This window comes from Polypterus senegalus, chromosome 2, assembly GCF_016835505.1.
Source record: "Polypterus senegalus isolate Bchr_013 chromosome 2, ASM1683550v1, whole genome shotgun sequence".
NCBI classification, from domain to species: Eukaryota; Metazoa; Chordata; class Cladistia; order Polypteriformes; family Polypteridae; genus Polypterus; species Polypterus senegalus.
The window spans coordinates 274,798,696-274,825,551 of record NC_053155.1 but is presented as its reverse complement, the minus strand read 5'-3'; the positions used below and the strand labels follow the sequence as shown (position 1 = coordinate 274,825,551).

The following is a 26,856-nucleotide window of genomic DNA, read 5'->3' as shown; positions in this document are numbered from 1 at the left end:
GATAAGCTTGCCATTCATCTGCTGAAGCCATCATTGTTGGCACTGATTGTGCATGATCAGCAAAATTCTTCGATAAGTGTGGTAGCTGTCATGGATCAAATATTCTCACAGATCTGAATAGGTCTATTGCCGGCTGTTTGGTTCCCACAAAATATTCTTCAAGTTTAGCAGCAGCATTGGGCTTTGCATCTTCACAGCTGCTGGTTGCAATTGGAAATCCTGACGATTTCAGGCAAGACAGTAAGTCAGACACTTTGTTGTAAACATCGACAGCCATGAATGACTGTGCCTCAAAAGAAGTCAGTGTTCATAATTGGCTGGCAATGAACAGATGCAAATTCAAGTTCAGCTCTCAGCTCGTTAAGTTTATCAGTACTTTGCAGCAACGCCGACAGCTTCTTTAACTGGACTGTAGCTCCACTGTGTTTGATTTCAGTAGCAACGAACGAGATATTAATGAGATGATGCAATAGGCTAAAGAAAGAAGTTAAAGAAGTAATCAAAACTAATCATACTAATATCAATATGCCTCAAATGGTGAGATTTCATTCAGATTTGGTATATTCCACAGAAGTTAGGTTAATTCCGCGGCGTAGCGTTTTACCACTGCAAAACCCTAATTCCGCGGCGTAGAGTTGTATTCCGCGGTAAATCGTGGGCCCTAGTGATCGTGAATCCTTTCTTCTGACGGCCTTGCGATGTTCATGTATACATGTTGAGATTCTTTTTGATGTTTGTCCTATGTATACCACTGGGCAAGAACTGCATGGAATGCTATAAACTGCTTTTTGTGTTTCTGCTGTGAATTTCTTGTTTTTAGCATTAAAGAGGACCATGCGCAGATTGTTCGTGGGTTTGCTATTCTGATGCCTGACTTGGCCAGGATGCGTGCTGCACCTTCAGACACCTTGTGGTGATAAGGAAGCGAGTACCAGGTAGAGTGGGGGTTCCGATTCAAGTCCATTGTTTGCCGAGTTTTTTGGCGTCTTCTGTGTAAGCATCGATTAATGAATGTTTTACAGTATCCATTTGAAATGAAAAGAGGGAAGAGATAGTGTCTTTCGTTCATTTTTTGTCTCCTTCATATTACAATGGGTGAGGATTCTTCTGAATAGAGTTTCAACACAGCTCCGTTTATGAGATATTGGGTGTTTGCTGGCAAAATGTAATATCTTGTCTGCATAGCATTCCTTATGGTAAACACTTGTGGTCAGGGTGGCGTCATTATTTCTTTCAATGTAGATGTCCAAGAAGCTGATGTGTTGGTTCATTTCTTTTTTCAAGGTGAATTGGATTGCAAAGAATATTGTGTTGATGTGGTTGTAGAACTTGTTCAGCTGGTCATTTTTTAGTATGACGGAAATTATTACTCGGTGAAATAACGGAACAGCAAAGAGAGATCGAATATATGGACATAGGTGATATGTCGGAAATATGTAGATATTGTTTGGCTTTAAAGTTAAAGTCAGTCTTGTAAATCGTCGTATTCGTGTTGCCATCAAGGAAAATAACTGCTGCTTCCCAATGAAGAGACGTTTCCACAAGAATTAAAATGATTTGTTGTTTGGCGAAAGTGAAATCAAACACTACAGGCAAATATATGTGTCTACAATAATCTTTTTGCGTTAGCATCATTCAAATCACAAAACGCTGATGTACACAAGAATGGACAATACGCTATGAGAATCTGTGTTTCCGCAACAATTACAGATACAACAAGTTTAATTTATATATTAAAAAAAATACACACAATATGGTCAGGTGTATCTTTATGATCATGGTACCCGACATTTACCAGCAACACATGGACAAAGACATTTTCCTGGATGTCTATATGAATCAGAAAGATCACAGTCTCATTTAAAATTATATTATAATGTGACGAATTGTCAGCAATAATACTTTCGAAAGATGGAGATATCAAAGACAGAGTAGATATTTGTGTATATCCAAAGGCAAAGTACGATTCATCATTTACCTTCACTTTTCCCAGATGGTGAAACAGGATGGTCATACAATATGAAACAAATGCATTCAGCAAAATGAATGACACCCACGCAATATTTCGGATCAAAATTAGCAATACGTTCCCATGTATTTAACCCACTTCTGTCATCTCAACGTCTATTATTTGTCTATTATTAATGCGTACGTAAAAGTCGCAGCTAATCGTCTCTTTATTAAATCGAATCAAGCTAAACTTAGAACAATACATATGCAAAGTCACGTTCAAAATTTAAATATCAATAATTCAGACAAATTCAAAATAGGTAAACCAGTCATATTACCATCATCATATGAAGGTGGTCCGAGAGCATTGCAACAGTTATATCGTGATACAATGGCAATATCCAGAAATATCGGTCGGCCAGATTTATTTCTTACAATGACGTGCAATCCACGATGACCAGAAATCCGCAGATTCTTGAAAACAAAGCCACCGGCTACATTGGCTCTGGACATTCCCACTTTCATAAGTAGATTGTTTTTATCAGAAAAGTCATTTTTATTGAAACGATATTCACTCACGGCCATATATACGTTACATTATCAAAAGTGAACCTAATGCATACTGTATGCAACAATTCCCATAAAAAAAAAAAAAACAACTTTAAATTGTATTTCCACGGGACTAAACCCAGGGGTTGGCGAGTGAAGCCAGAAGGGGACAAAGTCCCCTAGTAAATAAATAAATAAAAGTTCACTCTCTCATTAACAATATCACAATTTCTCACTTAACTAAAAAGCTGTGGATGATAAAACCAACCCACAACAGAATAAATAAATATCCCACAAATTGTCTTGATGGAACTGATTGAAATTTGATGATGTTCTGGAAAAAATGGCTGACACTTTTTTCCTTTATTGATATTTTCCATTAATAATGCTCTAGTAAGTGGAATATTCAGTACTAACAGTGGTCACAGAGAGAAATAGGGCATCTATAGAAGAGAAGTGAAGTCTGTCAATTCTCAAAGAATATGTGTTTAGCAAATACTTGCTAAGCCCTATGGCTGTGAACACAGTCACATTTCATACAGTTAATCCAGTAAGAAAATGTATTTAATACATAGTACCCTCTTTCAGGAGTCTTGTGCAAATGTCATAGTGGAGACTACAATTTCCATCAGCCAGTGCATGATGATCCAGACATTTTCATCAGCACTCAAAAAGTTTAGCCAACAGCATTGACAAATGTGTCATGTCATCAAAGGTAGCAACGGCTGATTTTTTTTACGTCGGGATAACAATTTTATTATCTTACTGGATTACAGTGCTTATCTTACAGCAGTGCTTCTTAACCTTTATGAATTGGTGGGGGGCATTAGTAGAAAGTTTTTGGAAAAACAACATTGTTTTCTAGCTGCATATGGTCATTGGCAATGTTACACAATCAGCATCAAGTGCTTTTTGAGGCTAAAAAAACAAGGGAAAAAACACTGCAATTTAGCCAATGGAGCCAAGCCATTATTAAACAGAATAAAGGATGATGTTTTTCTATTGCTGATGAATATGCTGTTTTTTAAAATGTGTGATAAGAAGGGAACAGGACAGTGCTTTTGACTGAGTACAAACAGTAGTAGGGTGTTGTACCGTGTTAGTCATTATGCATGCAATGATAAAATGACACATTTTACTGGCTAACTAAAATGACTATAATATGCAAGTTTTCAGTGCAGCTCAGGCCCCTTCTTGGAGAGTTAAGATTTTAGCAGTTTTCAGTTTTGAAGGATACTATTAGAATGATTTAACTTTTGTAAAGGTCCAATATGAACTCAGTTCAGAAAAAAAGAAAACCACTCAGAATAATATTTTGCTATATTCTTCAAAATGCTTTTGCCTAAAATTCATGATGCAGAAACATACCCTACTTTAACACTGATTCGTTTTTCAAAACCATACTTCTAATGAGTAATCTATACATGCAGTAGTTTTACTCAAAGGCATAAAAATTACACTTTGTGTTTGCCAACAGGTAACAAGTTAAATAGCTATATTTATGTCCTGCCCGAGTACCATAAACCACAGCTGAAGCAAGTCATTGGCTCATAAAGAATAGATTAAATTAATTTACACTTGTGTAACAAGTAACCATTTCACACAGTACTTAGAACTATTTAAGAGCTATTAATAACGTTAACAGAACCAGCAGATGCAGATGATATATTGCTTTCAGCCATGTCAGTGCTGTAAAGGCCAGGGCCAAATAAAGTGTGGGTAACAATACCAGATAATTGTGATAATCTGCAGTCACGCAAGCTTAACATACCTCAAAAGCACTGAAGGACTTGTACTGTAGTAGGCTCGACTTGCTTTACACATCTTCATCTTCACAAGGCTATTGTGAGAACATGAACTTTGTCTTTATTATTTAACTCCATTTGAACATCCGGAAAATAAGATTTATTAAAGAAAGCTTAAAATAATGGTCCACATTATTTAAGAACATTTGTAATGGACCAATATCTAATTATAAAACACATCTGAACTATAATGTGTTCAGAATCATACAGCACATTTAAAACACCAAAAATATTTCTATAAGTGAGGTTGACAAGAGGATGTATAACGTAAGAGGACATGAATTATGAAAGTATATTAAAGAAGTTTGATGTTTTTATATTAAAACTACATTTAAAGAAACATTTTATTTACAATTTTATATATACAAGAAACATTATTTTAAACAAGGCAAATATAATAAACAGTGCGGCCCACAACATTTGACAGCCAAAGAGCAAGATTCAATAGCTGTTTACTGCTTTTTGTAAGGGCACAATCATTTCAATACTAACAGGCTCACCAACAGACTTGCAAGTTCTTTAAAATGCTAACAGTATGCAAATACTGATAATTCTCCTTTACAAAAACCTTCTTTTAAAAACAACAGGCATTGCCACTTCTGACTGTGCTAGTAGTAAAGATCAGGTTTGCTTACTGTGTTTAGACTCCTCTTCATACACCTTAAATCACATACAGTTTATGACCACAAGTCCACCTTAGACTGGACATAAGTAAGCAACTGGTTTGGTTGAACAAGAGAAGATTCCATAACACAGAATAACAACATTGATGTTCTGAGAGTGCACGGTCATCGACTCATACATTCAATATGGTTACATCATAATGGATTTAATTCAGATGTACTATATATAACAAAACTGGGCTGAAAAACAATACCTTGTTAAGTTGGAAAACTTTTTACATTATTGATTTTTTCACAACTTCAAGAAATATTTCTTCACAACCTCACAAAATTTAACTTGCTTTTCCAAATGAAAGATTACAATAGCACAGTTGGACTGAAGCACCTCTCTAAACATAAAAATTCCAAATAAATGATCGTGTCACCCTGAAAACAGCAATACTGTGAAATTTAGTCCGAAGGATAAAATGACCATACTAGCTGAAACCATGAATACTAAAGAAATTAGCAAAATTATTTCAATTCCTATAGGAGCCCATTAATGACTCAAAATAATTTATAGATTTTAAAGCAGTTTCTGCTGAAAAATGAATGGAATGAGGAAGGTGGGAGCAGTTCTAAGAAAACCAACAGGGTGCCTTCACTTTGTGCTTCATTTCCATTTTAAAAGCAGGAAGCATACTTCAAAATATTACAAGTAAAAATGTGAAAAAGTTATGAGGAAAGATTTTGGAAAGGAAAACCTTGTGGAATGGTAGTGACAGTGAAATCTATATTAGCAGAAGCATTAAACCACACTTAGCATTGTTTCTTTCTGCAATCATCAGTCAAGTACCATTCCCATGCTAGTTCTAATTATTAGAACGTTCTTCATCCCAAACAAATCACTTGATTTCCATTTTATGAGACACAGGGATGATCTGCTATGTTAAGCATCTTGGATGAAGTCCCCTTTCATCCATTACTCTTGTCAAATGGTATTCCTCTATAGGATAGCATGACAACCATCTCACCCTGACCTTTCACTATCTGGGGACAAGTAAATACAGACTGGGGTTAGAAGAGGTGGAGGCAATCCTGTCAACTGTGAAAATCAATAAAACAAACAGAAACCCTGACAGCTGCACATGAATCAAGCCCGACTGCTCACCTACAGGGGGAAAACAGATCCAACAGTTATTTAAGGAAGTCAAAATTAATAGATATCCCTGGCAAAGCATCAAAAGCTTTCCAAAATTAATTCCCTAGGCCAAAACTCTATCACCTAACCTTCTTCATATTTTTCTGCAGCATAGGACATACCAGGGATTTTACCTCCAAAAAAAGTTTGAGGCTTAATTTGACAATAAAAAAAAAACCAAAAAACACAACACCATCTGAACAAAATAAACATCAGAAGCAACTAATTTATTACTTTAATTCCATTACTGCTCAGATGTACTATTAGCCTCTTCATTTTAAGACAAAGCTTTACAAGGTGCACACTCTTAACTGAAAAAGGGACAAATCACTCAAAATCAAGCATTAACATTATTTTGTTTTGAAGTGTTCAGATATTTTATTTTTAAACATTTAGTAAAATAGTCAAGAACTTTCTGTCATACAGTATAATGTTTGGCAGACGGTTAAATGTTTGCACTCCAAACTTATTTTGGCAGATAAACGTTTCTTGAATCAATCGGTAACTTGTCTGCTGTTTTCCAACTGATCTTTATACATTAAAAAAATAAAAATGCCTCCTTTACAGTAAGATTCTACAATGCACCTGAGTATTAACTTACCAGCTACATACTGTAGACGCTAAATTCTAATTTAACAGTTATTCATGTACAGTTTGATCAGTATTTATGAGCCTTGATGCAAGAATCCACTGGAAAAGATGATGAGTGTGCTTAAGTAATGTGTCAAAAATTACAGGTTCTGCAAGATGGATATCTGAGAATATGCTATGCGGAGTTCTCATAAAATTCAAAGAAATAACGTGCAAACTGTACACAGGGGACCCAGGTAAAATGTGCCAATGAAAAAATATTTATAATTATTAAGGTAAAATACATAAGTAGGAAATATTAAATATTTCATCTTTTCCCACTTATATGTGGAATTGATGTGCTTGAATTGATTATTTCTATTTTCTTTTTACTATTTTACTACTTGACATGGATTTTTACACTCCGAGAATCGCCTATTCAAGTAGTCAGCTTAAAAGCACCGAGAAGAAATGCTTATGCCGGTGTGGTTCCTTTGTTACCTGACGAGGTAAGAAGACGATACCGGGGCAGTCGAGCTGGCGCAAAGATAAAAGATAAGATTAAATTGAGACAACTTGAGAGAAAATGGCGTTATGAACCGTTGGTGCCTTCTGTGATCCTGGGAAATGTAAACTCACTACCAAATAAGATAGACGAACTGGCTGTGCTGGTGAAAAATGTCAGAACCTACAGAGAATGCACCTTGCTGTGTTTTAGTGAAACGTGGCTAACGTCTATCATCCCAGATGCTAACATGGAGCTACCCGGGTTTAGCACAGTTAGAGCGGACAGAGAGGCAAGTACCTGCGGAAAGAAGAAAGGAGGAGGACTCGCTCTCTATGTCAATACAAAGTGGTGCAACTCAGGACATGTAAACGTTAAAATCTCCACTTGCTGCAGGGACATCGAACTGTTGGCCGTAAGTCTGCGCCCCTATTACTTGCCCAGAGAGTTTGGACACGTGATGCCTGTTATTGTTTACATCCCCCCTCAAGCGAACGCGGAGATAGCGAGTGACATCATCCATTCCGCAGTTCCTAAGTTACAAACGCAGCACCCTGAGGCACTTGTGCTAATCGCTGGAGACTTTAACCATGTAACGCTGGACAAAACATTACCTGCCTTCTCCCAGTATGTGGATTGTAACACACCTGTACAGAGGCAGTGGTGCAGTCAGAATTATGTTTTTGGACTTCTCTAGCACCTTCAACACCATCCAACCTCTGCTCCTTAGAGACAAGCTGACTGAGAGGGGCGTAGACTCACACCTGGTGGCATGGATTGTGGACTATCTTACAGACAGACCTCAATATGTGCGTCTTGGGAACTGCAGGTCTGACATTGTGTGCAGTAATACAGGGACGCCGCGGGGGACTGTTCTTTCTCGGTCCTGTTCAATCTATATACATCAGACTTCCAATATGACTCGGAGTCCTGCCACGTGCAAAAGTTCGCTGATGACACTGCTATTGTGGGCTGCATCAGGAGTGGGCAGGAGGAGGAGTACAGAAAGTTAATCAAAGACTTTGTTATATGGTGCGACTCAAACCACTTACACCTTAACACCAGCAAGACCAAGGAGCTGGTGGTGGATTTTAGGAGGCCTAGGCCCCTCATGGACCCTGTGATCATCAGAGGTGACTGTGTGCAGAGGGTGCAGACCTTTAAATATCTGGGAGTGCAGCTGGATGACAAATTGGACTGGACTGCCAATACTGATGCTCTATGTAAGAAAGGTCAGAGCAGACTATACTTTCTGAGAAGGTTGGCATCCTTCAACATCTGCAGTAAGATGCTGCAGATGTACTACCAGACGGTTGTGACGAGTGCCCTCTTCTACGCGGTGGTGTGCTGGGGTGGCAGCATAAAGATGAAAGACGCCTCACGCCTGGACAAACTTGTTAAGAAGGCAGGCTCTATTTTAGGATTAAAGTTGGACAGTTTAACATCTGTGGCAGAGTGACGGGCACTAAGCAAACTCCTGTCAATCATGAATAATCCACTGCATCCACTTAACAGTGTCATTTCCAGGCAGAGGAGTAGCTTCAGTGACAGACTTTTGTCACTGTCCTGCTCCACTGACAGACTGAGGAGATTGTTCCTCCCCACCCTATGCGACTCTTCAATTCCACCCGGGGGAGTAAATGCTAACATTAATTTTATTTTAATTTTTTCATTTTTATTACTATTTAATTTAATATTGTTTCTTTGTATCAGTATACTGCTGTTGGATTATGTGAATTTCCCCTTGGGATTAATAAAGTATCTATCTTGATCAGACTTCTCCAAACAACTCAGTCCTGTACCACCTACTCAGACAAACCATCCTCCTTCTGATCTGTTCCTTTACCCCCCTCCGCTTTCGCCTCCCTAGCTTTTCTCCTGTTCTTCCATTGCCAACACTCCTTTGTCCACATACTCGTCTCTCCTTATCACATGTCCATACAACTTAAACATACTTTTCTGTATTTAATTTATGTATCAAGCTTTTCTTTTACCTCCAATTATGTAATTTCTTATTCTGTTCTTTTTTGTAACTCCACACATCCATCTCAGCATTCTCATTTCCACCACATTTAACTTCTTCTACGGTGCACCCTTTACTGTCGACTCCATATATCATTGCTAATGCTACCAATGCCTTAAAAATCTTACCTTTAACCTTCACCACAATTCTTCCAATACACAATACTCCTGATACCTTCTTCCAATTGTTCCACTAACACTGCAGTCTATGAATTGACCTTAGCAGCTGATTTCCATCCTAGGTATTTAAATGTATCCACTCTTTTCAATAACTCTCGCTGCAGGGTAACCTCTGATCATCATTAAATTGTATTTATTTTCAATCTTCTATCTTCCAAAGAACTTCTCCATTTCTCAACCTCCTCTCCACGTCCTGATAAAATGCATTAATTAAAACACTAATAATACTAACATGACTAATAAACACTAGGAACTGTCTATCCCCCTCACCTATGCATTGTCTAGAAGCCAAATTACTATATAAGAAAAACATTTTACAGTAGAGGCCTCTGTAAGCTGATAAACATACATACAGTCTCAATCTTACGTGGAAATTTTTCATCACACAAAATGGTAATATAAAAATTAAGCTCTGTGAGACTTTCCTATAAATTAAAAAAAAAAAAGTCCACAGGAAGAATAGTATACACGATACTGATAGATATTGAGCAAATTCTCATTTTTATACAGAGTGAAACATGCCTATTATTTCTGATTAGGACACCCTGCTGTTTTACTCATGTTTAAAATTACACTGAAGCAGAAAAGAAGAAAGCTGAAAACACAGATCTCTAAAGAATCAGAATCTAGCAAAAATGAGGACAGTAACAGCAAAGACAAGTTTTAAAATGAACAGTACCTTTCTTGGTTGTAAAAAGGAGTGTGTAAAATAAAAAATAACCAGTGAGGCATTCACTCATTGTATAAACTAATCATTTCAATAACAGAGTTGGCGGGACCACTGCCTACTCCAGAAGCATCAGGCACAAGGTATACTCATGCAGACACAGTCTATTTAGGATTGATAACCAACATACACTACTCATCTTTAAGATATGGGAAGCAGTATTCATTACCCCCACACCCCCTTAAATAAACCCTAAAAAATGCAGACAAAGGGAAAACAAACAGACTGCACATAAACTGAATATGTCTGGACAGTCCTGGAAGAGTCTGGGAATTTCCCAGCAGGAGCTGGAGGATAGTGATTGGGTGAAAGTGGCCTACCCTACAACCTCAACATGTTGTGACTGGCAAACTCACCAGACAATGTGGATTAAAGATGATGATGGTCGGCATGTCCTTTCTTAATGCCCCCCCTTTAACTGACCAGACTCAAAGTTTCATTTCCCTCCATGTTTATTTAAATTATAAATATCTATACTAATAAAAGGCAAAGCCCTCACTGACTCACTCATCACTAATTCTCCAACTTTCCGTGTAGGTAGAAGGCTGAAATTTGGCAGGCTCATTCCTTACAGCTTACTTGCAAAAGTTGGGCAGGTTTCATTTCGAAATTCTACGCGTAATGATCATAACTGGAACCTATTTTTATCCATGTACTGTAATGGACTTTAGCTCGATGGCCGTGGGGGGGCGGAGTTGCGTGTCACATCATCACACCTCCCACGTAATCATGTGAACTGACTGTGAACGCAGTACGTAGAAAACAAGGAAGAGCTCCAAAGAGCGCTGAAGAAAAAACGCATACAAGCATATTCATAAGTGCAGCTACTGTGGAAACAAAGCACGGTGTAAACCGTAAGTTTAAATTAAATTTATAGACACATTCCCACCATGCCTTCGACGAATACTTTATTCGCGAGATACAAGTTTAATGAGAAGACCCTACCTCCCTTCCCTACACATTAATAAAAGGCAAAGCCCTCACTGACTAACTCACTCACTTCCCGTGCAGGTAGAAGGCTGACCCCCATCTTCACGAAATTTGGTAGGTAGCTTCCTTGCGCTAACCGAAACCGATGTACATACTTATTTCAGTGGTATGACGCCTCTGTCGGCCGCCATATTGAACTTTCCAACGTTACTAATTCTCCAACTTCCCTTGTAGGTAGAAGGCTGAAATTTGGCAGGCTCATTCCTTACAGCTTACTTACAAAAGTTAAGCAGGTTTCATTTTTTGAAATTCTACGTGTAACGGTAATAACGGTCAACAACGTCCGCCATGTTGAACTTTCTTATTTATGGCCCCATCTTCACAAAATTTGGTAGGTGGCTTCCTGCGCTAACTGAAACCAATGTACGTACTTATTTCGGTGGTATGACGCCACTGTCGGCCGCCATATTGAACTTTCCAACGGTCTTTGTTACTTATGGGCCCATCTTCAAGAAATTTGGTACGGGGTTTCCCAACACTAACCGAATCCTACTTACTTACATAAATATGTCCATAGTCTGCAGCTCAGTCACCGTGTGAGGCGGCATTGGGTCCCCCATCCCAGCGGCTCCCATTTTGTTGACTGCCTGCCTATATAAGGCCGTCCGTCGCTCCGGTCTCTACATTCCCTTCCTTGCTTCGCCACGGGATTCACATCTCCCTGCTGATAACTGCAGCCTTTTTCTTTAATCCATGGCTTCTCTGATGTTTTATTGTTCGTTTATTACGATTATAGTTATTGTGTAGGTATTTTAGACTTACTTTACATTGTTCAGGTACCCATTTCCTTTATCGTTCCAACAGCACCCCCATTAACATGTCTATCGAGGTGATCACCATGGATCAAAGAACTGTTACTTACCAAGTGGTGTCCATGCCCGGAGATGGCACCTGCCTTTTCCATTCTTTGTTACCTATTGCACGGCCATATCAACCTCACTCTTGATATCCGGAGGAACACTGTGTCTTATGTATTGAATGACTGGGACAGGTTCAAGGTGTGATGACGGTACAGGAGATTATACTACACAGGAGCACTATAAGAGTGAAATGCCTAAGCCCTTCACCTATGGTTCTGCATGGGAGATGATGGCTGCCGCTGAATTGTTCGGTTGTCGCTTTCAAGTGTACCAAAATGGCCAAATATTTTACACCTTTCGACAACCGCCAATGCCTCTTAAACATCTTAGATTCACAGGTGACGATTTGAGTAGTGGACACTTTGATGTTTATGAATGTTTAAACTCTCAAAAGCTGGATGTGAAGTTATCGATGAAACCGGTTGTGTGCTTACAACGCTTGACAGATGGCGAATGTCACTTCAACACAAGTCCTGCAAATACTGTCGTAATTAAAACAAACCATGAAACTCAAACCAAATTTCTGTTTTTTAACTAAATGGGAAATAGATGGATAGATACTTTATTAATTCCAAGGGGAAATTCACATAATCCAGCAGCAGCATACTGATGCAAAAACAATATTAATGCCGGTAAAAACAGACAATAACTTTGTATAATGTTAACGTTTACCCCCGGGTGGAATTGAAGAGTCGCATAGTGTGGGGGAGGAACGATCTCCTCAGTCTGTCAGTGGAGCAAGACAGTGACAGCAGTCTGTCGCTGAAGCTGCTCCTCTGCCTGGAGATGACACTGTTCAGTGGATGCAGTGGATTCTCCATGATTGACAGGAGCCTGTTTAGCATCCATCGCTCTGCCACGGATGCCAACCTGTCCAGCTCCGTGTTTGATCTGATAAATAAGTGAGTTAGTCAGACATGTCGATTTGGCATTGTATATATTATAAATAGATTCTTCACATTACAATATCAATACAATATCATGTGGCAAATTATACACTGCTGAAAAAAAATAAACACTTTGAAAACACATCAGATATCAATGGGGAAAAAAATCATGCTGTATATCTATAGTGCTATGGACTGGGTAAAGTGTTAGGAATGAAAGGATGCTACATTGTTTGATGGAAATCAAAATTATCAACCTAGAGAGGGCAGAATTGAAAGACACCGCAAAAATCAAAGTGAAAGCAGGCTAGTCCATTTTGCAGAAATTTCATTGCAGCAACTCAAAATTGTACTCAGTAGTTTGCATGGCCTCCATGTCCTTGTATGCATGCCTAACAACGTCAGGGCATGCTCCTAATGAGACGATGGATGGTGTCCTGTGGTATCTCCTCCCAGATCTGGACCAGGGCATCACTGAACTCCTGGACAGTCTGAGGTGCAACCTGGCGGCGTCGGATGGACCAAAACATGTCCCAGAGGCTTTCTAATGGATTTAGGTCAGGCGAGCGTTGGGATTGGTCAATGGCATCAGTTCCTTCATCCTCTAGGAACTGTCTGCATACTCTCACCACATGAGGCCAGGCATTGTCGTGCACCAAGAGGAACCCAGGACCACCGCACCAGCATAGGGTCCGACAATGGATCTAAGGATTTCATCCCAATAACTAATGGCAGTCAAAGTGCCGCTGTCTAGCCTGTAGAGGTCTGTGCATCCCTCCATGGATATGCCTCCCCAGACCATCACTGACCCCCAACCAAACTGGTCATACTGAACAATGTTACAGGCAGCATAACATTATCCATGGCTTCTCCAGATCCTTTCACACCTGTCACATGTGCTCAGGGAGAAGCTGCTCTCATATGTTAAAAGCACAGAGCACCAGTGGTGGACCTGCCAATTCTGCTATTCTATGGCAAATGCCAATCGAGCTCCATGGTGCCGGTCAGTGATCACAGGGAAGACTAGAGGACGTCGGGCCCTCAGGCCACTCTCATGAAGTCTATTACTGATTGTTTGTTCAAAGACCTTCACACCAGTGATCCAGTTCCTTCTTGCCCAATGGAGCATGTACTGACACCTTATATTCCAAATGTTAAGGTCAGATTACTCAAATGAGTGTCTCTCTTAGAGTTCCAAGAACAAAACTGTCTCCTGGAATGGTGAGGCTGCCCTTCTGCTGTTATGCACCTAAAATCTGGAATAGCCTGCCAATAGGAATTAAGCCAGGCTGATACAGTAGAGCACTTTAAAACACTGCTGAAAACACATTACTTTAACATGGCCTTTTTATAACTTCATTTTAATCGTAATTTAACTTAATCCTGATACTCTATGTTCAATTCATCATAACAACTATTCATGGTGGCTCTAAAATCGGTACTGACCCCTACTCTCTTTTCTGTTTCTTTTCGGTTTCTTTGTGGTGGTGGCCTGCGCCACCTCCACCTACTCAAAAGCTTCATGATGCTCCAACAATGATGGACGGATTAAAAGGAAGAAGTCTACGTGACCATCATCATCATCAAGCCCTTCGTGAGAACCCTAAATCCAAAGAGGACTGTTTCATTTTCATTTATGTTAGGTAGAATGCCCAGAGGGGACTGGGCGGTCTCATGGTCTGGAATCCCTACAGATTTTATTTTTCTCCAGCCATCTGGAGTTTTTTGTTTTTCTGTCCCCTGGCCATTGAACCTTACTCTTATTGATGTTAATGTTGATTTATTTTTTATAATTATGTCTTTCAATTTTCTATTCTTTAATATGTAAAGCACTTTGAGCTACTGTTTGTATGAAAATGTGCTATATAAATAAATGTTGTTGTTGTTGTTGTTGTTATTACTGATTGTTTGTTCAAAGACCTTCACACCAGTGATCCAGTTCCTTCTTGCCCAATGGAGCAGATACTGGTCCTGCTGATATGTTAAGGTCCTTTTACGGCCCTGTCCAGCTCTCCTAGAGTAACTGCCTGTCTCCTGGAATCTCCTCCATGCCCTTGAGACACAGCAAACCTTCTGGCAATGGCACGTATTGATGTGCCATCCTGGAGAAGTTGGACTACTTGTGCAACTTCTGTAGAGTCCATGTATCGCCTTATGCTACCAAGTAGTGACAATGACCATAGCCAAACGTAAAACTAGTGAAAAAATTGTCAGAAAAGATGGAGGGAAAAATGTCAGTGGCCTCCACCTGATAAATCATTCCTGTTTTGGGGGTCGTCTCATTGTTGGCCCTCTAGTGCACCCGTTGTTAATTTCATTAACACTAAAGAAGATGAAACTGATTAACAACCCCATCTGCTACTTAACTGACCAGATCGATAGCCCAGAATTTTCACTGACTTGATCCAATACTCTGATTAAAAAGTGTTTCTTCATTTTTTTTGAGCCAGATACATACAATGACTATGAAGAAATGAGTTTGACACAGAAAAGACAACCTATCCTTAAAGATCATCAGAGGAGACCATGTCAAGAATTGAACAGTTGTCTACAAAGCTTTAGTCAAGTGATCATTGCCAAAATTCATATTTCAATATAGTTGTAATAGGTTAAATTCAAAATATAGTAAATTTCACTCAATGTTTGTTCAAACAAAGACTAAATTATTAAGGAATATACTTGTAAAGAGAGATAACTAATGACATACATAGAGAATCTGCGGTCAGAGAGAATCTGGGGTGTCAAGCAGGCAGTCAGACAGAATTATAAATGGTCAAACAGCATGTTACATTGTTACATGCTACAAGTTTTATCACTGGCTTCTAACAGGAAATACAAAAGGCATCATGATAACATGTCCTGTGATAGTATTTTAGATTTCTATGGAGTATAATGAAGGAATAATCACAAAAGCTTACTAAAACACAGTACTCCACTCATGCTGCCACAGAGGCCTAATTAAAAACAGAAGTGGATTCTGTAAATAATATTAAAAGACCAAGTAGTTATTATGAATTAGTGGCAGTTGCTCAATAGAAAATAGAAATGTAGCCTTGTGCTGTTGCTCAAAGCTGGGGATATGCCAAAAAAAAAATCTGTATTAAAACACCTGCCCTACAATAAATGTTGGCAAAGAAAGAGATACCACAGGGAGCTGAAAATACAAAAACTACACAACTATAATCATTTACTGATGACAAACTGTAGCCAAGTGGCAAGTTACCTAAAACTTGCATAAAAAATAAATACTGTACAATAAAACGCATCAGGCAATTACAATATGAAAGCTAAGGAACAAATACTGTGCTTGCTAACATTTATTTCTGATATCATTAAATTCATGGATCTGAAGTAATTGTTTAAATATAAAAAAAGCATTTTCAGATAAATATTTTGTCATGCTTGAAACAAATCTGAGTATTTCTCTAGGCTTATTATTGGAAATTTACTCAATAATATACTGAACAGAATTTCATAAATGAATACAAATGCAATATAATTCTTATATCTAAATGTTCAAAAACTAAGAAATTACAGTCTTAGCAATGACAATAAATGATGATATGTGAATATCAAAGCAAATATAAAGTGTGATGTGGGAGAACACTAAGCGATTTTTCAAAATATCAAGAGTTACAATTAAAAACTGTAAGGATAATTCGGAGAATCATTAGTAATGTTTGCTGTTTTACTAACGTCAGTGCTGACGGTGGATATGTTTGATAAGTTCTTTATGTAAAATAATATTAATTTTATACAAATATTCAATTTTAAAACTTTTTTTACATATTAATTACATCTTCTGTCTACAGTAATGTACCATAATATCTGTAATATCTTCATTGAAAGGCTTGGTTTGTTGGGCCCATAAAAAATTAAAGCATTACAAGAAACAGCTGACTAAAGCACATTTTGAATATCCACATTCATTGGCCATTAAGCACTACCTTGCACCTTGATATAGTACAAAAGATGTCTCTCAGAGCTCATAACAGAATATGGTACAAAAATCAGGGCTATAAACCACATAAAGCTGAAAGAACAGATATTAAAAATTGATTTAGCAGAAATTATAACATGATAAAAAAATTCACACCAAATTTGCTGATATGTTCTAAGTTCATGTTGAAGTTAATATTTAACATTATTATTCCATGAGCTACCTGACAAAATAACTTTTAAACTCTACTTTAAGTATATGATCCTGTACAAATACCTCCTAGTAACATCTGCATCTATCTGGCAAAAATAAAACCTTGTTGTTCTGTAGAACATAAATCCAAAGTGAGGCTCAAGATGAAAGATTTGACATTGGTCAAATGGCCATTATGATACTGATCATTGTTCACGAAAGTAAATACACTATCCCTAACTGCAACAAAGGACCATCCTTAAAATAAGAAGCATCAACAAAAACATTCATACTAAAATACAGAAAAAATAAATTTAACATTTTTATTAAGATATAGTAAAGAAAATGACCTCTGGTTAAAAAGAAAAGGACTTAAATCACAACATCTAATCTTAATATATAAAACAATGGGCCTTTAATACCACATAACAATGATCTGACTTCTCAGTCAATTTAGTTAATTCATTTTTAAAAACTACATAAATTAAAATCACACAAACCAAAATTTCACATTACTATTTAAACACCCACAATTTTTTGAGCTTCATTTAGCTTTTTTTGCATATGATAGTAATTTTAATATATGAACATTTAACTTTAAGGCATTTCTTAACACCTTTTAGAGCCATACCTTTGGCTGCTCTGATAAAAAATTATTGTATATTAGAGAACACTTAGAGTTTGAAAGTACAATACATCAACATGATTGATCTATGATTTCAGGTTGCTTTTAAAGGTAAATAGATTTTTTATAGAAAAATGTAATCCAAGATAAATGTATTCAAGTATGCACAAAAGAATACTTTTAAGTGTTACCATTAAAAACAAACTTCAGAAGCTTAGTAAGAAAATATTATGTTGTTGGTTAGACTTAGCTCTTTTAAACAAAGATGATTTAATCAGAGTTCTACAATGAAAGTTTTTATCATTACAAAAAAAGTCCATTGAAACATAAGATGTTGTGTTTTAGAAAATATTCTGATATTTATAGAATACAATAACAAAAAAATAAGCTGATACTGCCCTCCAGTGATATAAAAACAAAAAATCAACTTGAGAGATGAAAAAGTTCATGTTGCAGGTTTATTTGGCATTATTAGTAAACTGGAGATCATAAACTGAATGTTAGGGTACTTTTAGTTATTCAAGACATGCCAGTTTATGATGGTTGGGTACACTAGCCTTAAAAGTCTTCATTATACAATAATCAGGGCAGATTAAATTTTGTTGCCCAAGTTCGTTGCCTTTCATGTGTTCATTAAGAAATTCAATGTATAATTGAAGAAAAAAATTATGCAAGTAAAGATATCCAAGTCACAAGATCTAACTAGAAAGAAGTAAAAATCCAGTCATCAAATCGTGTCCTAACATACAGAAAGGGTCACATCTATCAAGGTGTTGAAATGTAAAACAGAAAAACACCACAGTGGATTTGGATGTGGATTCCGCAATCATAGTTTGAACAATACATTATTCATAATCGGTGATGCTGTAGGGCTATGGAAATTTCAATGGCTAGCTCTTTAAATTCCAGTATATCAGTAAGCATACTTGTACTCCTCTTTCTAAAGCAATGCTTTTATATATTAATGGTATTGTACCATTTGTTTCATGTCTGTTGCCCTGATATGTTGATGGTAAAGGGCTTTTTAAACCTTATTGATTCTTTTAATCTTGTGCAGTATGTGGCTGGTCCCACACATGAATGTGGACACACACTTGACCTTGTCTTATCACATGGTTTGCCTGTTTTTAACTTAGAGATTTGTGACGCTGTGTTTTCTGACCATATGCCTGTGATATTTGAAGTTTCTCTTGCCTGGACCACGGTTAAACCTCACGCTGCTGCTCTGCGTGGTCGTGTTTTTAATTCTTCCACTGCTGAGCAGTTTTCAACAGCTTTTAAGCAGAACTGTATCATTCCAGAGTTTTCATTCTGCCAGACTGAGGAGCTCAGCTCATGGTTTTATTCCACCTGTCGGACTGCATTGGACATTGTTGCTCCATTGAAAACCAGGCAACCTAAAACTAATTCTGAGCCCTGGTTAAATGAGGTGACTCGTGCTGTTAGACGCGAGTGCCGTCGAGCTGAGCGCAAGTGGAAAAAAGACAGACTGCAAGTGTCACTTCAGATGTTAAAGGACTGTTGGCGTCATTATCAAACAACTGTAAAAGTTGCAAAAAGAAAACACTTCTCTGACATTGTTGTGTCAAATTGTCACAATCCCCGTGTTTTGTTTAAGACCATTGACTCTGTTCTTAATGTACCACAGACTGACTGTATCGAGCCCTCTCTTACTGCCTGTGAAAATTTTCTACACTTTTTTACTGAAAAGGTTTCCTCTACTAGGGCTCAAATCTCTCCTATTGCTCATGACCATTTAGTCCGTGTCCCCTGCTCTGCTGTTTTCGACAGGTTTGAGCCTGTGACATTGTCATTTTTACAGGAGATTGTTGGTCATTTAAAACCTGCAGGGTCCCCAAACGATGGTGTCCCGCCTTGACTCTTTAAAGAGGTTTTATCCACAATTGGACCGCTGGTTCTTGAACTGGTAAATCATAGTTTGTCATCAGGTGTGGTCCCTAAGGATTTTAAACATGCAGTGGTTCAACCTCTGATTAAAAAACCGGCTCTAGATCCTTTAGCTCTTGCAAGTTATAGGCCTATCTCCAAACTACCTTTTCTTTCTAAAATCCTTGAAAAGATAGTTCACAACCAATTGATGGCCTTTCTGGAAAAACAAAATATTTTAGAGGTTTTCCAATCTGGTTTTAAACACTTACAAAGCACAGAATCAGCCCTTTTAAAAGTTTTTAACGATAGATTTTTAGCTACTGACTTTGGCGACGGTGTTGTTCTTGTGCTTTTAGATTTGACTGCTGCGTTTGATACAGTGGACCATGCCATTTTACTCTCTCGTTTGGAGCAGTGAGTGGGCATCCAGGGTATAGCACTAGAGTGGTTCAGGTCCTTCTTGGCTGAGCGAACCTTTTGTGTCAGTCTTGGTGACTATGTGTCCTCTTCCACTCCTCTCTTGTGTGGTGTCCCACAAGGCTCAGTTTTAGGCCCACTCCTTTTTTCTTTGTATTTGCTCCCTCTTGGTTTTATACTTAGAAAACATGGTGTTGGGTTCCACTTTTATGCGGATGACTGTCAGATCTATGTTCCTCTGAAGAGAAAAGGCACATTTTCTGTACAGCCATTACTTCAGTGCCTTGATGATATTAAAGCCTGGATGGCTTTTAATTTCTTAAAATTCAATGAAAAAAAGACTGAGATGATCGTTTTTGGTGGCCCCACTGAGACCCCTAAAGTGTATTTAAGTTCCTTGGCCCAGTACAATAAGCCAATTATCACAAATCTTTGGGTCAAGGTGGATTCTGATCTTAAGTTTAATAGCCAGATTAAGTTGGTCATTAAATCAAGCTTTTTCCAGTTGAGGCAGTTGGCTAAAATAAAGCCAATTCTTTCCGGCACCATTTTGAAACAGTAATCCATGCCTTTGTTACTACTCGGCTGGACTACTGTAATGCACTTTATGTAGGAGTCAGTGCCTCATCGATTACTCATCTCCAGAGGGTCCAAAATGCTGCTGCTCGTCTTTTAACTGGCACTCGGAAATTTGAGCACATTTCCCCTGTTTTAGTTACACTTCACTGGTTGCCCGTTTCTTTTAGGATCCATTTTAAAATTCTTTTATTTGCTTTTAAAGCTCTTCATGGCCGTGCCCCACCCTCTCTCTCTGAGCTCCTACAGCCTTATTCACCCACTCGCTCTCTCAGGTCAGCTGCTCCTGACTGTACCAAGGACTAAGCGTAAACTTAGAGGAGACCGTGCTTTTGCTGTAGCAGCTCCCAAGCTATGGAATGATTTGCCTCTAGAGATTAGACAGGCCTCTTCTCTGTCTGTTTTTAAATCTCTTTTAAAAACCCATCTCTTTACCCTGGCCTTTGACACCTTGTGAGAAGTTAGTTTTAGCTCATTTTACTTTTGTTGTTTTTAGCTGATTTTATCCCATTTTATATTGTTTTATCGTGGGGCTGTTTTATTTATGTATTATACCATTTTTATTCTATTCTTATGTGCAATAATGTTGTGTTGTTTTACCTATCAACTATTTATTGTACAGCACTTTGGTCCTGTGCTGGTTGTTTTAAAGTGCTTTATAAATAAAATTGGATTGGAAATTGGATTTGTGTTTTACTCCACTGTCTGTTTTTTTTATCCCACGTTGAACTGGTTAGGCTGACTTTCAATTACAAATTGTAAGCAGGGGTGTGTGCATGAGCATACCTGGCCATAGACTGATACACTATCCAGGCCAGTTTAATACTTTTGTGCTCAGTACTGCTAGGATATTTACCAGTACCGTACCCTTTTGAAGCTGACTAAATAAATATAAGAATGTTATGCTAGTTTAACATTGTAACTGACATAGTGGTTTCATTGTTGTTGCTTCAGCTGCCAGAAAAGACCCCACTACTAAGTGACCATTTTGGAATAAGATGCTATTAAAAATAAATGACTATTATATTTTTCCAGTTGCCCTTTACAATGTACATAAAGTACAGACTAATACTAATAATCAGGGGAAAAAAACTTGTTTTTTTACATGGAATACATAGTTCATAACAAGAAAATTATTAAGAACATAAATACATCATTTCAATCACAAGATCATTCAGAACACATTACACAAATGTACCCCTTTCACAGCTAGCAAGGAGTAAATTAACTGACTACGGCGAAGACAGCATCAGGTCACAAACCCAAGAAACCTATTCAGTAAAAGCAAAATCTACTACCTTTTCCACAATCATTAATGAAAAAAACTTCTGCATTTCTGCTTAATTCATGAAATATTTTTACATTATTAAACAGTTTTAAAAATAATAATGGCAACACAAAACTGAGAAAATATATTCAGTTCTTAATACATCTCTATTAATCTACAGTTTCTCACATGTTCTTACTGAAGTAATACTAAAGCTGATGTTATAAAAATAAATCTCTAACACATCCCAAATGCATGATTACAAGGGAGGTACCAGAGCAACAGTTTAAATTAAACAGAACTTAATGGCCAGAATTCTGGTTAGTGCCGACTTCAACAGAAGTATATTCAGTCCCCTGTATCCAGATACTAGTAGTGACACCACAAATGCATATGTTGAAAATGAAATATTAAAAGCACATAATTCATGTATGGAATAGGCATAAAAATATTTATAATTCCCATGAAATAATTCTTAATAATCACATATTTCATAATTAAACAACATATCTATATATGTAAAATCTTTGTATATACCCACTCATACTGTCAAATATAAGAACCTATGAATGCAACTATTAGTTTTAGAGCACTGGATAATTACAAAACAGAAAGCAGAAGCATATATTTTTGGATAAATTAAGCTGTTTTTTTACCTCTCGTCCTTTATGTGTTACCAGGGCTGCCAAAGGTTTAGCATAAAATCTACTAAAAGAAAATCCCAAGCAACCATACATGCTGTTAGCTGTAAGCTTCAAGGCCTTTTGCCGGATGTCATACTGCAGAGACAGAGGGGACAAAAAAATATATATAAAAAAAAAAAGATTTATTAAAATTTATTTAGTAGTAGAAATTTTTTACATGATTTATAGAGACGGGTACTGCCAGGAATTCTACAATACTATGGTCATAAAATACTGATATTTAATGTTTTGCAGTAAATTAAATATTGCAATTTAATTCCACAATGTACTTATTACTTTTTGCTGTGGTTCAAATTAAAGTAGAATCATATCAAGACAGGTAAAACTATTACAGCCAATTTAAAAAAAAAAATTAGCTTCCAGAAAAGGTATCTTTGATCTTAAAGGATCTTGGCAGTGTCTACAGGCATGTGTGTAAATGACAGGGAGGTCAGAAGAGTGATGAGGATGCAGAGAGTAGAGCTGGAGAAGATCAAGAGTACAGAGTAACAGGGAGTGTGGAAGAGAGGTGAAGAACAGAGTGCAGGCAGGGTGGAGTGGAAGGAGAAAAAAGTGTCAAAAGTGATTTGTGACAAACAGTTATCAGGAAAAGTGAAAGGGAAGATCTACAAGACGGTAGTGAGACCTGCTATGTTACATGCGTTGGAGAGGGTGGCACTAACAAAGCAACAGGAGACAGAGCTTGAGGTGGCAGAGTTAAAGACGTTAAGATTTGCACTGGGTGTAATGAGAATGGACAGGATTAGAATTGAGTACGTTAAATGGTCAGCTAAGGTTGGACGGTTAGGAGATAAAGTCAGAGGCGCGAAATTGTGTTGGTTTGGACATGTGCAGAGGAGAGATGGATGCTAAGGATAGAGCTGCCAGGTAATAGGAAAGCCTAAGAGAAGGTTTACGAATGTGGTGAAAGAGGACATGAAGGTGGTGGGTGTAAGAGAACAAAATGCAGAGGACAGGAAGATATGGAAAAAGACGATCTGTTGTGGAGACGTCTAACAGGAGCAGCCAAAAAGAGAACGAGAAGACAACGAAGAAAAAGAAATATGGATAATGATCCAGTACGTGTTTCTTACCAAACCTCAAGCTGTATGACACACACAAACTAATAAACTAATAACAAACATAGTACAAAACCTTTATATAAAAAAAACCGTACATCTATCAAATGCTCAAACTTGTAAGTTGTTTATCAAGGAAAAACAAGGTCAACATGCTTAAGTTTACAAGTAAAACTGACAAATTTTGCTGTTAAGCTAACAAGAATGCTGCTTACTAAGCAGCAATTTCAAATTCTTCTTTTTAATTGAAAATAAGCTGTTTTACTTAACATAAGTTCAGCTACTGTCCAAAGACAGACAAGCAGTGTTTTGTTTTAATTAATTGCAAATGACAACTCTTCTGATTTGTTTTTCTCAGTTTATTACTTTATTTCTTTAATGTAAAGACCAATATTCCAGTCTTCTATCTGTCTAGTAAAGTCTGCCTTACAGCTCTGTCTACAGAAAGTTTACAGTAAAAAATCATGACATAAATAACACTAAGGCTTAAAAAAAATACATGCTGAAAAAATGTTTTGTTTTGATCAGCCAATTTACCAATCACCACAGATCAGCAGCTGATTGATCACAGCATCATTACATTTAGTAGAAAATTAGCATTGTGGTGTCCAAAGTACTTGATTTATCTGACAATGTTTGCAAGTCACTTGTTTAATATTAAGCTGTGTTCTCCTCATAAGATTTTTAAATCCACAATAAATCCAAATACGACAACATGGGCAGAAAATTTTGCATCAATATAATAAGGTAGCTACGGTATCTGTCAAAGATAATTAATCGAATAATTAAAAAATATTTCCTATCATTTGCCTTATGTGTACCTTCAGTGTCGGTCCTCTGTATGTGTGTATAACAGTAAAGCCTGCTTCTTAGACTCTGTCATTATTTTTAGGCACGTTTATCACCTCCTGTCCATTTTAATACTTGGTCTTTGAATCTGTCCCTCTCAGCATGAATTAAAAGCCTTTTCTCCTCCTCATTCATCTCACACTCATACCTCCTTTTTTGTTGTGTTGACAAAGCTAAACTGACTAATCAGATTGCACTGAGGGACTGGACACAGAGACCTCAGTAAACAATTCGATATCTATTGCATTACATAATGCATTTTGATAGCAGTGCACCATCTATGGGAAGGCAGAAGAAATGTATTTTGTAATATATATATACAAATAAGTAGTGTTGTTTCTAAATTCACAAAAACGACAAAAAATACTTGTTTGTCCTCAGTTTGTCAATGACATGGTATGACTAAAAATATTGCACTAAAATATAGTAATGTTTTTTTCTCATATTTATAATTCATATTATTAGTAAGCACAAAATAAAAAATGAATCAATAAAAGTAAAAAAAGACCACATTAAAATTTAAAATTATCCAAAATAAACTGTGAAAATGTTTTAATGTGTTTTATTACAATGTGAAACAAAACTAGGAATATAAAGCAAGTACTCTATACAGTTGAAATATATTAGCGGAAATAAAATAATGCTTAGATAAAGCTTTAAAGTGCACGTGCGTTTTTGCTCCAGTAAAATAGAATATATTCATCATTTTGTATCAGTTTTAAAGTCGTTCTCAATATTCTTTTATTTATTTAAATAAAAAAAAGCATGATAATAACAAATAAATGTTGATTAAATACCCATATTGCCAAAAAGGTTTTTGCTAGTGGTGCTTTGTAATAATGGAAAGATTCATATTCAAAGAAATGGGCTAAAGAACTTGGATGTTACACAAAACATACACACATTCAACAACTTCATAAAACTTTATTCTTGCATCTTTCTTTTGTCGTACTCTAAAGAATGACGTAGCGAGAGAAACAGACTCAAACTCTGGTTCAAAGCATCAAACACATCAATTAGGTAGGATTGTGAAAGATTACGGTACATAAAGCTTTCATCGTTTCATAAATCAAGTAAAGTGATTTTTGTAATTAAGTTCAGTGCTGAACACATTATGACATTTTTAATACAACAACAGGGAGAAAACACTGTACCAAGGACAGCAAAGTCTTTTGGGTCTTATATTGAGAAATCACTTGATGTTGCCTATTATAATAAAATAACTCTACAGACACATTTGAAAGATCTTACTCAATTCACATTGCTTGTAACTTTCACTCTACTAAAGCTCACAAGTTGTGTGTGATTAAAATCAATCTAGCTGCCATGTTTACACTGTTAATCTACCTGCAAATAGAGATCAGCATTTAAATCTGGCTGCTTCATTAGCTGTTTGACTTGTCGTCTCCTCTCTACTAGCTTTTTGATCTCCTTAGGTAAAATACCAATTTCAAGGTCAGGATCAGGAAGCTCTGGAATTTCATCAACTTCATCCACCTAAAAAAAAAAATCAGAAAATATAAAAACTAAAATTTATATGCTAATAACATATCAAAAGCAAAACTAAAGCAGCATTACACAGTTATACTTTCACATAGCCCGACTTGGAAAACTATTTCCTAAAATTTTATTGGAAAACAGTTTGATTTGGGACTTGCATCCACAAGCTGAGTCAGTGTAAGGCAGGGTTTCTTAACCACTGGATCACAGAGCTGGGTGTTTGCTGGTTGCAATAATTGGTCCACGAGTGGTTCAATAGCTTCCAGTAGGTCATCAATAAATTTAAAATAGGTACTTGGTCGCATGAACATAAAGGTTCAGAAATACTGGTGCAAGGAAGGCAGTGCGGGCCGAATGCATAAGAATTGTCCATGTGTACAAGTGCCGATGAAAACAAACCTGAAATGGCCCTCCAAGAATCAGAAAACATGAGACCCTGTAAAATAACGATAACAATAATGATTTATTACTGCAACCGGTTTTGGCAATTTCTGGAACATTATCCAGTTGTTTCCCTATGGCTCTCTGCCAGAAGTACGAATCAGCTCAACTCAGTGAGTTGAAAATCGGCAAAACTGTACTATAAAATATGCACTGGTGAAGCTTTACCTAAAAGGATTTAAATACTAAAAACAAATTTGATATTAAAGCAACAGAAATTACTGAAAAAAGGTTACATCAAACAAACTGTTTAACAGATATTTGAGGGATAGTAAGAATTTAAATTCTATGCAATTTTGGAGAAGGGTAATCACAACATAATACCATGGTATCTAATGGAAGGGCCATCAAAAGTATGGGTTCCATCTGCATGAAGCACTAAATATCCATTCACTGCCAGCTGCCAAAAGGACACCAAAAAGAGTGAACATGAAAAATATTCTCTTGATTCACCAGCTGTTTAATAACTTAAGTACTACTTAATCAAGAGAATGTGATAAAGTGGTCCAATAAGCTTGGTTGGTTGGTTGGCTATTATTATAAGGGGTA

The 26,856-nt window shown here is 37.0% G+C and overlaps 1 protein-coding gene across 1 annotated transcript in view; it reads right to left on the bottom strand.

Annotated features, from left to right (window-relative positions):
• Window positions 1-26,856, bottom strand: part of pola1 (polymerase (DNA directed), alpha 1) — a 430,119-nt gene that overhangs the window by 323,022 nt on the left and 80,241 nt on the right. Inside the window, exons 25-26 of the mRNA XM_039745606.1 lie at window positions 25,714-25,863; window positions 22,412-22,534 (exon numbers count right to left, since the gene is read on the bottom strand). Coding sequence (XP_039601540.1) covers window positions 22,412-22,534; window positions 25,714-25,863 — 273 coding nt within the window. The remainder of the gene's footprint in view (window positions 1-22,411; window positions 22,535-25,713; window positions 25,864-26,856) is intronic.